The 14,306-nt window shown below is 38.7% G+C and overlaps 1 protein-coding gene across 1 annotated transcript in view; it reads left to right on the top strand.

Moving 5' to 3' along the window:
• Positions 1 to 994: 994 nt before the first annotated feature.
• Positions 995 to 14,306, top strand: part of LOC139744633 (putative ATP-dependent RNA helicase TDRD12) — a 29,264-nt gene continuing 15,952 nt past the window's right edge. The window contains exons 1-10 of the mRNA XM_071655062.1: positions 995 to 1,050; positions 2,367 to 2,522; positions 5,843 to 5,931; positions 6,683 to 6,730; positions 8,240 to 8,359; positions 9,786 to 9,841; positions 10,363 to 10,448; positions 11,584 to 11,650; positions 11,995 to 13,069; positions 13,553 to 13,721. Coding sequence (XP_071511163.1) covers positions 1,024 to 1,050; positions 2,367 to 2,522; positions 5,843 to 5,931; positions 6,683 to 6,730; positions 8,240 to 8,359; positions 9,786 to 9,841; positions 10,363 to 10,448; positions 11,584 to 11,650; positions 11,995 to 13,069; positions 13,553 to 13,721 — 1,893 coding nt within the window. The 5' untranslated portion in view covers positions 995 to 1,023. The remainder of the gene's footprint in view (positions 1,051 to 2,366; positions 2,523 to 5,842; positions 5,932 to 6,682; positions 6,731 to 8,239; positions 8,360 to 9,785; positions 9,842 to 10,362; positions 10,449 to 11,583; positions 11,651 to 11,994; positions 13,070 to 13,552; positions 13,722 to 14,306) is intronic.

Here is a 14,306-nt window from a genome sequence, read left to right on the forward strand (position 1 = left end):
GACTAAAAAAGTTAGTAACAGCCTTTAAGTTGTATTGAACATTGTATTTTAAACCACAAACTTAGTGATGAACATGTGTTACTTGGACTGACAAAAATGTAACACTTGGGTCAGTCTAGCTGATATCGTTTCACTACTGACTCTAGAAATGATATGAAACATAGTGTTCAATAGAAATAAAAATGCTGTATGGATCTCGGCCGTCCACTGCGCAATCGAGATGGAAATTAATACATACATTGCCTGTGACGTGTTCTAAAACACTGTAAAATTGATTTTTTTCCCCCTTGAATTATCATGTATGCCAAATTATGCTAATTTATGCATAATAATGCATGAATATCAAATAATTTGCTATAAATCACTCAATAAAGCTAAAAACGGACATTTTTATGTACATTTGTAAGTATTCTTTCTAGTGACTTTGGCAAATGTAGATGAAAAAAAAATTGTGCCATCAGTAAAATTTCCTAAGTATTTTATTGTTTTTTCAATTTTTATGTATTTCTTTGTTTTTTCAACTTTTTTCATTGTTTTTACGATAAGATTTGTCCGCGACGTTGTTCTGCATGTGAAAATATGTTATGAAATGATTTTAATCAATAAAACCCCAAGATAACCATGCTTATTATGAAATTTTACTGTAAGCACAGTTTGCATTGAAATTGAACAAGAATTCATGTTTTTGAGCAATTTTTGGTCTGACATGCATGTACATATTTATGTGTATCTTTGGAACCACGTGCCTGGGCATCGCAAATTTGGTTTCAAAAGATGCAGGAAAAAAAAAAGAAAACTCGAAAGAAAAAAGTAGTGAAATATCGTGGCGATAGCTTTTTGCAATGGCAATACATCGCACGGAATGTTAAGGAGGGGGGCCTTGGAGGGCCCCCCCGGCCTACCTAGTTAGGATTAAAGGTCTTTCCTTCTTGGGTAGGCCTATCCATTGACTCATTTTATTGACTTTTCACACTTGTTTCTTTCTTCCTTTTCAGCGACTGTGTGGCATGAGACAACATCATCATGACTACAAACATTACCATACTAAAGGTATTTGGGTTTGTCTTTATTCCTCTGATCTGAGGCCTGGGTGCTAGAGTACTTTTTTTTTTTGGGGGGGGGGGTTGTCCATCTATCTTTCCGTCCAATGGTCCACCCATCTGCCTTGTCCAGGTTTTGTCTCATATCATGATTTAAGTGAATGAATGAATGAATGGATTTTTGTGGTAGTTGATCCAGGTTTTTGCACGCTCCTTGAGTTAGAGTTGTGCTGATTAGATTTTAGGCAAAACGCAACAGGGCAGAAGGTCAAAGGTCAGGAAATCTAGCTAAAAATAATGCTTACAGCTTTAGTGGGAATGTTCAGTGGTTTTTGGAATAAGGGTAGAAATAAATGAGTGCACCACATAATGTCTGTCACAATTCCATTTACATGAAATGAAAGTGGGGACGAGGTCACTGCATATTTACCAAATAAAAAACAAATACAAAAAAAAAAAAGTCATTTCCTGGCATTACCTCAACTGTGAATGTGCAGTGGCAGTGAAAGTTGTTGAACAGTGTACAAATAAAGTTTGTGGACAGGGTGCAAAGAAATGGGCAACTTTGCGTGATAGTAATGATAGTCAAAGTTAAATGTCACTGTAGCGCATTTTTATGTGTTGGCAATAACTTCACATAATTTGTGGTATATGTTAGTATCACCATGGGAATAAATTGTTTACTGAATGGCTTATTCAACTAATGCTGTAAGTGGGAAATGTTTTGTATGATATATCAGACATTACAGATTTTCACGTTGTGAAACATTTAGCATTTATGATCAAACCTTATTTTGCCATAGCTTTGTATTTACACAATATCAGATACTCTGGTAGCATGTACTGTAGGACTTGGCAGTTCAGATTTTTCAGACTGTATATGTTAATAAACAGTGCCTCTAAAAGCTACCAATCTTAAAGATACTGTTAACCATTGGAAGCAGTGATTTAAAAAATGCTTGAGTTATCACATTTCATGCGTATGTGTAAGTCAGTTGTATCACAAGACATCCTGCCATATAAAAATATTGTAATAAAGCCAAAAATATGAGGAGATATCACTATTTTTCTCAACAAACCATTACTGTAGATGGTTTATTCCAGAAACAATTTTATTATAACTATTGTTCAAATTTTTTATATATTAAATAACTATACTTAACATTGATTATACTGATTGACATTTTAACAGCGGATGTTTCCATCCCTAACTCCCATTTTAGAACTATTTTGAAACACTAAAGCTGGGTTTTTGTTTCATCTGCAGCTAGTAAATAATGCCTTAAAAATGTAATGCCTGTACTGCTGTATATATACACTACACAGAGCGAGGACCCCTATCACTTCTGGGGCAGGGAGGTCCCAGGACCGGGGATGTCAGAGGAGACCATCAAGTTCCAGGGACTGATAGGGGAGATCCAGGACTACTGTTCATCGGACCAGTATGTCATGGAATACATCTCAGACCCTGTCAAAGGAAAGGTAATGGGGGAGACAGTTAGATATATTTTTATGCCTCCGCCATGAAGTGTCGCCGGAGGCATTATGTTTTCGGGTTGTCCGTCCGTCCGTCCGTCTGTAATCAATTTTGTGGACAGCGTATCTAAAAAACTTTTAGAGGTATCCTAATGAAACTTATCATGTATATGTATGAGGTGGCGAAGTTGTGCCTATCAATTTTTGGGTGCACATGCTCAAGGTCAAAGGTCAAAAGGTCAAGGTCAAATGCTCAAAATTTCACGATTTCCCCTGTGTCTCTGCAATGGCTGGAGGTATTTTCTTGAAACTTGGTGTGTACGTGAACTACCAAATAAAGATTCCCCAGAGAGAGTTTTGGGTCATGAGGTCAAAGGTCAAGTGAAAATGTTAAAATTTCACTTTTTTCTCCATATCTCACTTTTATTTCAAGGTATCTTCACGGAACTTAGTATATATGCATGTACTGACTGACAGTAAACATGTAGGGAATTTATTTGTCATGGGTCAAAGGTCAGGGGGTCAAAATTCGAGGTCAACTCATTAAATTGTCATTATATCCATCTTATCTATGCACTGCTTGCAGGATTTTTTCTTGAAACTTAGTGTATGCATGTATAACCCAATACAGATTCTCTTGGAAGTTTTTTGTCAAAAGGTCAAAGGCAAAAAAGGTCAAAGGTCAAGTGAAAATGCTAAATTTTCACTTCTTCTTTAAACTTATAAAAGGTTCAAAAGTTGGGTACAAATCCCCAAATACCTGCACTCTTATTAGACAGTATAGCCATTCATCCAAAGTTCAAGGAAAGTGAACATTCAATGCATTTGTGACAAACCTGTCATTTTTAATATTTTTGCCAGTTATGTGAAACTGTCATCACACATTGTCAAGACATTGTGCTATAGACCTATTCGGAGAGCCATGCATTATGGCGGAGGCATACCAGTCGCCATAGCGACATTTCTAGTTAAAGGGATCGTACAGTTTTGGTTGAGACCTAATTTCAGGTTTCTAACATTTTTTGGTGAGATAATGAGAAACCTCTTATGAAATATGAAAGAGCATGTAATTCTATGAGGAATTCAACGTTTATTTGGTGAAAATTGGTTTTGAAATGGCCGAGATATCCAAAAAAGAGCGATTCTAATAAAGTGTGGGACCCACACTATATTACGATCGCTTTGTTTTACTTTGTTTTTGGATGTTTCATTCATTCCAAACCCGATTTTCATCAAATAAACTTTGAATTCCTCTTAAAATGGTATGCTCTGTACTATATCATAAGTGTTTTCTTGGTATCTCGCAAAAAGTTAAAAGCCCAATTCTCATCTCCACCAATACTGTACTATCCCTTTAAATTGTATTATCTACCTATCTATTGTGCAATAATGCTTTTCAGTTCCTTAGTTTGATATTAGATTGCGTGAATATATGGCAAAAACATTTTATGTGTGTTGCATCTGATATATATATTTTTTTCTTTATTCTTTTTTCCTGACCAGAAATATATATGTAATGAAAATTTTCAGTTGTGTGCTTGTTTGTTTGTTTGTTTGTTTGTTTGTTTGTTTTGGTCAGTTTCCCTTTGTTTTTGCATTTATAATAAAAAAGCTGCATGACGTTGGTGATACCTCGCATTTATGCTTTATTTATGTTTCATAAAAAATTCTCTGAGAAATTGCTTCTTTGTAAAATTTTACATCCTACTGCAAGTGAGCAAAACCTTTCATTCTAAACTGCATGTTTGTTTGTTTGTTTTTTTCATTATAGTTTGTACATTCTGTAAGTGATCTTAAACCCTTTGTGTGCTTTGAGTGCTGATTGGCACAGTAAACCCCATAGCATTGTACATGCTGTCAATAGTCCCTAGCAGAGAAAAGGTTAAACTTGACAATCACAATGACAGTCGAGAGTCCTACTTGATTTACAATAGAGCCAGGACATCACATTTTTGTCGAGCCCACCGGAGGTGTGGGGAGACTAAGGGATCGCCTGCGGCGTCTGTCCGTCCGTCGTCCGTCCGTCCGTCTGTCGTCTTTCCGTAACGCTACAAAAACTTGAATAACTCTCTACTGAGGATTTCAATTTCAATCAAACTTGGAGGGAAGAGTGGTTATACAAAGTTACACATTTTACCAAACATGAAGGGCACCTCAAGGTCAAAGGTCACAGGCAGAGGTCAATGAACTTTAGGGCCCACTGTTAAGTTTTTAGGGCCCATTTCGTTTATGGCTCGTAACTTTTGATCCCTTTGTTCATTTGTGACCAAACTTGGATGGTAGATGTCCCTTGGGGAGGTGGAAGTCATCACAAGGTCAAAGGTCACAGAAAGGGGTCAACAAACTTTTAGGGCCCAATGTTAAGTTTTTATGGCGCGTTTTGATTGTGGCTCATAACTTTTGATCCCTAAGTCAGTTTGTGACCGTGACCAAACTTGGACAGTAGATGTCCCTTGGGGAATTAAAGGTCATCACAAGGTCCAAGATGACAGAAAGGGGTCAACAAATTTTTAGTGCCCATTGTTAAAGGACAAGTTCACCTTCATAAACACAAGGATTGAGAGAATGTAGCAATATTAGTAGAACACATCAGTGAAAGTTTGAGGAAAATCAGACAATCCGTTCAAAAGTTATGAATTTTTAAAGTTTCTGTGCAGTAACCGCTGGATGAGAAGACTACTGCAGTGTATGTATAACTGAGATGTCACATGCGTACAACAATATAAGGAAAATATAAAGAGAATTTCACAAAATTCCATCTTTTGAAAAAAGTACACATTCCCCTGACTCGACAAATGTTATGGGTAATATTATTCCCCCCGCCTTTAGAAAGAGGCAAGTCAAGTACTCTTTTATTATGCGAAAAAAAGTGAAAATATGTTGAATTTTCTTTTACATTTTCTTTATACTGTTGTACGCATATGACTCACAAGCTGTAGTAGTCTCCTCATCCAGCGGTTCCAACACAAAAATTTAAAAATTCATAACTTTTGCATCGATTGTCCAATTTTCCTCAAACTTTCACTGATGTGTTCTACTATTATTGTTGCATTCTCTCAATCCTTATGTTTATGAAGGTGAACTTGTCCTTTAAGTTTTTATGGCGCGTTTCGATTATGGCTCATAATTTTTTATCCCTTTGTCCGTTTGTGACTAAACTTGGATGGTAAATGTCCCTTGGGGAGTTGAAGGTCACCACAAGGTCAAAGGTCATAGGCGGGTCAATGAACTTCTGGGAGTTAGAAAAATATTAATTTCTGTACATGAATGGGCGAGACACAATTTGGCACTCGCCTTGTTATGTTTTGTCTTGCTTTTTCCATCAGATGTACCTGGCACAGAGACTTAATGATGGCGTTTGGTATCGGGTCCGAGTTCTCAACAACCTACAGACATCAAACGGTATCAAATCAAAGTGAGTATGAATCACAAAAGTTTTATTGCAGATCATGTGTATTTAGATGAATGTTCCTTTTTTTTCTTACGTTCATCATGTGAAATTCAGTAACAAAGGAGGAAATAACTCTCTTCTGTGTTTGATGTGACCTCCAATGTAATCTCGTTGCATCGCAGTAGAGATACTCATTTGACCTCTGACCTTCACCCCAAAATGAAGGGCTCAAGTGAGCTATTATTGCAGGTTCTTTTTATCTGCTGTATGTTGCCTTTTACATCTCCATCTTCTTCTTCAAACCCGCAGTTGTAATTTTAACCTAACTTTTGGGACAGAGGATACCAAGGTATTGAAATGGTACAGGTGGTCCCCAGGAGGGGCCCAAAGGCAAGGCCCCTGAGTCTCCAAAATGTGTCCATTTCAGTGATCTTCCTATCCAGAGCTAGCACTAGAAGGCAGCCAAGTTGCATTGTTTGTAGATACAGTGTACTCTTGGGAAATAAAGTACAACTATGTTTAGGTTGTCCATGACAGTGGTAATGGAAGCTAGATTAGGCACCCTAAGTAAGTGGTAACAGTTTGACATAACATACGAATATGAAAATGAAAGTGAGCATGAGTGCATGCAATTTTAGCCAAATTTGGTAACAGTCATCGTGAATAGCAGGGGTTAAGGTCTAGTTGTTTAGATGGTAAACCTGGTCCCATTTCATGTGTAGAAAACATACAATGATTATGATAGATTGTATAAAAACATGGTATTTGTTCACAGTTGTCACATGGTGGACTATGGGGAACCCATCCTGGTGCCAATTAGCAGGTGAGTTACTCTGAATTCGTAATTCCTTTTTTCACACAATGATGGACTTCTGTTTTCGCCATACATTTAGCTAGTCTTTTTTCTTTTTTTCTTTTTTTTTTTTGCAGATGGATAAATTGAATGCAGTAATGAACAAAGAAAATGTATGCACACACGTAACATTCATATCGGATTTTAAGTTAGTGTATTTGCATGTGGAAAAGTGAACAAAGAAAATGGGATTTCATCATTTGCATGTTGTTAAATTTTGGAATAGCTTGAGACTCTTCAATTTCACGAAAACAAAACCCCTGCATACACATGGAGTCTACAGGAACCTGAGCTTTCGATCCTAGCAGAATCTTCATCAGAGGCAAAATGACAAAAGTGGGGAAGGCAATCACTATGGGCTGCACACAACAAGCACAGTCTGAGGAGGGTAAGGGACACAGAACAATGAAAACAAAAGGGTTGGGTTGGAAGTCAAAGGCAGGGAGCCAAACAGGTAAAGGAAGGGGGATTAAAACAAGGGGGTGAACAGACATAAGGCAGAGGTGGGCCAGTGATGATTCCATGGATCTTAGGGGGCAACCTGTGAGGGATAAAGATGAATAGGGAGGCAACATCAAACAAGCTAAGGAACAATGGAAGGGTAAAGAATAGGAAAAGAGTGAGTTAGGAATAGCATTTCTGAAGGGGGGGGGGGGGATGCTGTGAACAAGAAGTGAGCCCTAAACCTGATGTGCAAAGATGTGGCAAAAAATGAAAGTGAGAGCCAACCAGAAAATGCGAAGTACAAAACGTATAAAAAAATAAAAATAAAAAAATACATACTATATAAGAGTGAGTCAATTATGTAAAAGCAAAAGGGAGAAATATATGCAGTACATGATGTGTGCATATTTGTCTGTCTATACATGTAAACACAAACAAAATATTATGTGTATACCTGTTACATACATATAAACACACACACACACACACACACACACACAAAAATGTGTGTGTGTGTGGAAAAGAGCTTTTAAAAAAAGTAACTGTGACAAAAGGAAGAAAAAAAAGGAATAAAAGGTGTATATTGGGTAAAATGCATAGAGTAAGGAATGACAAAAATTATATTAGTCATTTTCCTCCTGGGTGTTGAGGCCATGGGGTTGGAATGTATGGCATACATAGTATTCTACACAGAAATTTTTGAATAATATGGAGTCAAATTGGAAAATGTGTAAGATGTGTTTGTTGTCAAAGTGTAGATTACTCAGAAATTTCCACAAAAGCACCTAAAAGAAATACAAGAGCTGCAAGATTGTTTATGATATCTCAGATGTCAGTTTGTACACTTTCTTGTCAAGATGTTGTTTCTGCATGACTTTGCTATCAGACAAGACATTTCATGACAAATGAAAAATTTTCAAAAAGTCAGAGATGAAATATTTTAAAAGATATATAGCCAAAGAAAGAAATATGATTGAATAGTTTGTATTGAAACCTGTAACATACTTAATCTGTTTGTTTGTTTGTTTTTCGTAGATTGAAGGATATTCCAGCCAAGCTAAAAGCCTTCCCAGTGCAGGCCAAACCCTTCAGACTTCACGGAGTTCAGCCGACCACGCTAAGTGTTGACCTGGAGGAGAATGTGGCAGAATTGAGGTAAAACCCTGATGTTTGTAGAGAAGTCAATTTCTCTGCCTTATGCTCCCCATATCCAACAAATCAAAACACTCCACAGGCATTTTGTTTCAGTGTGTCATGTTGGAAATTCAACCTCTCCTAGCTCCCAGATTGGCTTGTAGGATTGAAAATCTTGTCGCTGATTTAATTTCCCCTTTGCAAGGCCTCAACCTAAACTCGCGAGTACCAGATCAGTAGATATGTGAACAGTCGCACTATAAAAGGGCTAGTATTGTATTGATGGAGGTGAGGATTGGGCTTTTTACGTTTTTGCGAGATATCCAGAAACCCCTTAAGATATAGTACAGAGCATACCATTCTAAGAGGAACTCAAAGTTTATTTGATGAAAATCGGTTTTGGAATGACTGAAACATTTTTTTTTTTAAAAAGTAAAACAAAGCGATCGTAATAAAAGGTGTGTCCCACCTTTGATTAGGATTGCTCTGTTTCTCACCCATTCCACAGGCAATTTTTATCAAATACATGTTGAATTCCTCTTGGAATTACATGCTTTTTCACATTTCATAGGAGGTTTCTCATTATCTCACCGAGAAATGTTAGAAACCTGAAGTTAGGGCTCAACTAAAACTATACGATCCCTATAAAGTGTGAGTTTTCTTCAGTTTGTCTCCCTCTACAAATTAAATTTGTAAGATCGCAACTGCTGATCTGAGACAAATTGAAGAAAACTCACACCTCGACCTTCACCCCTGTGCATATATTTAGTTGCACGATTAGTTGGGAAATCCCTGTGACTTGTGTCTTATTTTCCTCTCCGAAATGTTCTGAGTAAAGTTGAAGTACATAGCCTCTGTTTTCAAGCTAGGGAAGGCATTATGTGAAATTCCCGGTATACCAAAGGCATTAGTGAGTGTAAGCACTAGATAATGCCTTGCTGTGTCAGAGCAGATTAGTGCCCTAAGAACAATACCATATTCTCACCTGAGCCAAGTCTATTTACCTTTGCTTAATCCTCTTATTCACTGCCTACAGTTAGGAAGGTGGGATTAGCAGTAAGGGGCTGTTGGTGTTCAGTAGAGTAAATGAAAGCAATCTGCAAATACTGTACATGTACGGTACATGCAATTGTGCCCAAGTTGTGCCTGGTGAGCAAATTGCTATGTGAAAAGTTGCTGTTGACAAGAAAGGTGCTGATGTCCTTATAGTTAGATTAATGCTGCATTAGTTTGAAGTAGTCACTAGCAGTAAGTGGTCATTTTCAATACAGATTAATAATTGATAAATAATTAGTTTCCATTGTGTTGGTTTTGTATTGCATTCCCTGTAAAATATCCTTCTGCTGTGATACTGCAAGCAAATTGACAACAGGACATGGATGAAAACCTACAAACCCACTTATAATCATCTTTTTTTCTCTCTCATTCCACTATTTTGTTTCTGCAGTCCTTGTGAGAAATGGGACCAAGCAGCCGTGGAATTCTTCAACAAGTTGATCCAAGGTATGACTGTCTTTACTGTGTATGACAACATGCTGAATACTTATTTCCCTTTTTTTTTTCTCTCTCTCTCTCTCTTTCTGTGTGTTTTGTGAAGGAGGTATCAAGTCTGTTTCTTATTAGTAAGCCGTTGGAGACTAGTCCCAAGTATACTCAGGCAGGTGTCTATGGGAAATGCGTGTCATAGCAAAAATCAGCTCGTCCTCAACAGATTAAGGTATACGTGAACTTTGAAATTTTGGCAAACCTGTCTGGAAGCTGTGATCCACAAAATAAGAGATGAAATCAAGTTTCTTGTAGGCAAGTCATCAATATCGACTTCTCCTTTCCATGTTTCAGACTTCTCTTTGGTTGTGTGTGCAGATACATGTATGTGAATACGAATGTAGAAATATAGACTTTATATTTTCCAGCATTGAATGTGCAAAGATTAACTAACAGTAAGACCAGTCAGTCAGTTTTCACCACTCTCTGATATAAATATTGTACTATTCCTTTGCTATACTCCAACACTCACTTTACAGGCAAGTCGGCTCAAGTTGACATCCATGGCATAGGAAGGAGAGAAACGCGCTTCGTCACTCTGTACATCAACACCCATTTGGGACAGGTACAGGAGGGTCCTTTTTTTAATCTGAATTTCTTAAAATATCAGCACGTTCACTGGATTCAACAAATATATTACAATATGTGACCTTGTATCACAAAATCTACAAAAAGTAGCCAGACATGAATTATTAGATTCCAGCAGATTTTGAAAGCAGAGATTCCCAGCATTTAAAATGATTCATAACTCATCCAAAATCATCCACTGAGCCATGACAGCTCCTCTGATTTAATGGGTGGTGACATGCAAGCAACCAATCAGCATGGATGTTTAATGAGTAGTGATATTCAAGCAACCAATCAGCATGGATGTTTAATCAGTAGTGACATTGAAGCAACCAATCAGCATTGGTGTACAATGAGTATTGATATTCAAGCAACCAAACAGCATGGATGTATAGTGAGAAGTGGCATTCAAGTGACCAATCAGCATGGATGTTTAATGAGTAGTGATATTCAAGCAACCAATCAGCATTGATGTCCAATGAGAATTGATATTCAAGCAACCAATCAGCATGGATGTTTAATGAGTAGTGATATTCAAGCAAGCAATCAGCATGGATGTATAATGAGAAATGACATTTGAGCAACCAATCAGCATGGATGTATAATGAGGAGTGACATTTAAGCAACCAATCAGCAGTACCATAGTGAAATCAACCTTTCTCAATGAGTGACATTGAAATGATTTCACATGAAATCATAAGGGTTTGTCAAGTTACCGTAATTGTAATTTCATCATGACACATCTAGCAAAATATTTGACTGTGGTTTATGCATGAAAAACAGAGACATTAGTATGATATTTCAGGTATATATGTCCGGACTTTCCAAGAATGCCCAAACATAATATTTGTAAAGTGATCAATGAGAAGATGCCTTCTTCTACTCATAAAATGCCCGTAGGCTACTATGCCAGCAAGTTGTCCAAATGCTGCAGCCAACACAGCTCAAAATAAAGTTCAGAATTTTGCGGTTTCTCCTGGTTTTCTCCAATCTAAACTTGGGCTTCTAATATTCATCACTAACTTGTTCTGCTATTAAGAATAGCAGAGGGAGTTTCTGTGACCATGATTTCCAGACTTGCTTGAATTTATGAAAATTGTGAAATGAATCCAGGTGTCTTATTTCTCTTGCAGGTGAATGTGAATGAGGAACTCGTAAGTCAGAAATTTGCTGTCAGAGATGAGCGGGATTTTGATGAGGGTAAGAAATGATTATCTTATTTGTCTTTGATTTGACTCACAAACATTTTTGTCTCGGTTTCATTTGCTTTTGCATCCCCTGTTTTTTTTTTTTTCCTGAAGTATCTCTCCTTTCTCTCTCTTTGCTTACTTTTCTATTTCTTTCTATTGTATCAGGGTAATCAGTATTTCTTTTATTGGCAAGGAATATGTTTACAAGGGAAATATATGGATTTGTAGTAACAGCATCAAATATTGACTCCACCAACTGTGATATCATAATTTGTACGAAGATTGATTGGAGAGGCATTGTCATTATGGATTATCTAATGTTAAATTATTTCTGGGTCTTGTGTTCTCTTGCAGTGTCTGAAATTGGTAGCTCGGAAGGTGCGCCATCACGCCCGGTAACGCCAAGAACTTACACACCTCAGATCACCAGTCCGCGAAAGGCAGAAGGTGGCAACTTGGACAGTAAAGGTTTAGCTGCAGGGACCCAGCGAGATGGAGCAGTCGGGAATGCATCGAGAGTGTTACCATGGCGACAAACGACAAAGTCTCCCAGTAGTGACAAGGGGAGGCGTGAAGGAGCATCAGTATCACCACCAAACAGGAGGTCACCTGGTGTCACAGTTGACAGAGCCGATGAGATAAGAGGACACTTAGGCAGGGGGGCACTGCAAGATGTACGCCCATCATCAGGCGATGAGAAAATGGGTCCCTCCATCCACAAAGTGGAGAGGATGGGAGCAGATCACTCCAATGAGGAAACCTCTGGACTGAAACAAGGAGCAGAGACTCAAGGTGAGGGCAGTGAAGCCCCTCAGACAGTACCTCTCGGTAGGGGCCGCGGTTTGCCTGCATTTGGTGAGCAGAGCGAAGTCGGGCGTACCCGCTCTCCCAGCCCTGCCTCCTCCTCATCACCACCCGCCACCTCCAACATTCGAAAATCGGACAATCTGCAGCGGATGATGGCGAAGTCACCTTCCCCAGCAAAGTCACCCCAACCCAGCGATGTCTCTGACTCAAGCCCACAAGAGGCGTCTCAGTCCCAGAAGAGGAGAGTTCAGGACCGTGATGGAGTCTCCACATTCCCTGAGCCATCTACCAAACCCAGTGCGCCCTCCCTCCCTCTAAGATTACCCTTCATAAAGGCACCGGTGGTTCGACCCAAAGAGAAGACACCGCTACAGGGAGTGCTTCCGCCAGAAGTCTCCAGACTCCAGAGCAAATCTCCGCCATCGTTCATCTCTCCAGTGAATGATGAGAAAGTAGCACGGGTACCATGGAGACGGCAGGCCACGCCTCCCTCGTCAGACTGGAACAAGAGGAGCTCGGCCAGCGGAGGCAATTCAGAAACATCTGACCAAGACAGCACTGCACAGCCAGGCGACAATTTTAGAGAGTCGTCGGCTGAACGCACAAAAATTATTCAGAGGAGGTGAGAAGTTGCAAATGAAACAAGCAGATGCCTAACATCATCCTTCTGATCTCAAATGTAAATGCAGTTAATTAATTCAGAGTCATATATGCGTTGTTCGTGGCATGAATGATATGAATATAAAATTGCAGATAAAAGAGTACTGATCGGTAAAATGATTCTCATTTTTCTTTGAATAATTTCTGAAGAAAAAATTTGAATGATTACCATGGTATGATATTTTTCAGCATTGCTGACAGATATTCTACAAGCTACCATGTGATAGAAAGTAGTGTATATACAGTATGTATCTTGGACATTATACTGCTTTGTACATAAGGATTGTAGTGTAGAATTAGATCCTGCTTTTGAGTAATGTTGGGGAAGAACGATGAAAAGCAAATCAGAAAGTATTGAAGAGTAGAATGCAGTGGATTAACATTGAAGGGATAAAAATGTGTTATTGCAGGTTAACATGTGATATTGTCTGTCATCTTTATATAGTTTGATGAGGCAGCTAGCTCCAGATGATGGTACGGTCCCCCAGCCTTCATCTTCAGCATCTTTTGATCATCGCCATGGTTACGACATGGGCGTGGTCATCCATGGAGAGCACATCCCAGAGCCCATCAAGCGTCTGCCCCAAGCTCCGTTTCCAGATGTTCTCAAGAGGGTAAGGTCTCTATTTCACCACTTGTGATCTGACAAAGAAGTCTCTACCAACTCTTTCCAAGTTGGAGGAATATTCCTTTTCATTTTTGTAGGAAAGGAGGACATTATTGTTCCTTGAAGTTCATAGTCTATGAAACATCTGTTTAGAGTGAAATGTGGGAAGTTGATGGCATTTGCCTTTTCTTGTGAAGTTTACTCCTGTTTGATCTCACCTGTTGTGCTTCAAGGTGTCAATAGATGCATTTGTATTGTGTAGATACCATAGCTGGCATTCTGCTGAGCATCCTGATTTTATTTTGCGGAATACCCATCCTAGTAAGTTGCATCTGAGATAATGTTCTCCAAGTAGAGGAATGTTTCCTCTAGAAAATATACAAAAGGTGAGCGTCTGCCCACTCAGGCCTTGCGTCATTGTATTGTTTGCAGTACAGTACACTGTAGAAACCTTGTTTGGTCTACTGTGGCAATATCAGTGGCAGATCCAGAGGGGGGCGCTCCGTACGCGCACCCCCTCTTTATTTTTTGGTTTAAAAAAAAAGAAATAAAAAGAAAAAAATGGAGGTGCATGGGCCCCCCCCCCTTTAAT

This window comes from Diadema antillarum, unplaced genomic scaffold, assembly GCF_040938485.1.
Source record: "Diadema antillarum isolate AM-2024a unplaced genomic scaffold, OU_Dant_1.0 seq00001199_RagTag, whole genome shotgun sequence".
Lineage (NCBI taxonomy): Eukaryota > Metazoa > Echinodermata > Echinoidea > Diadematoida > Diadematidae > Diadema > Diadema antillarum.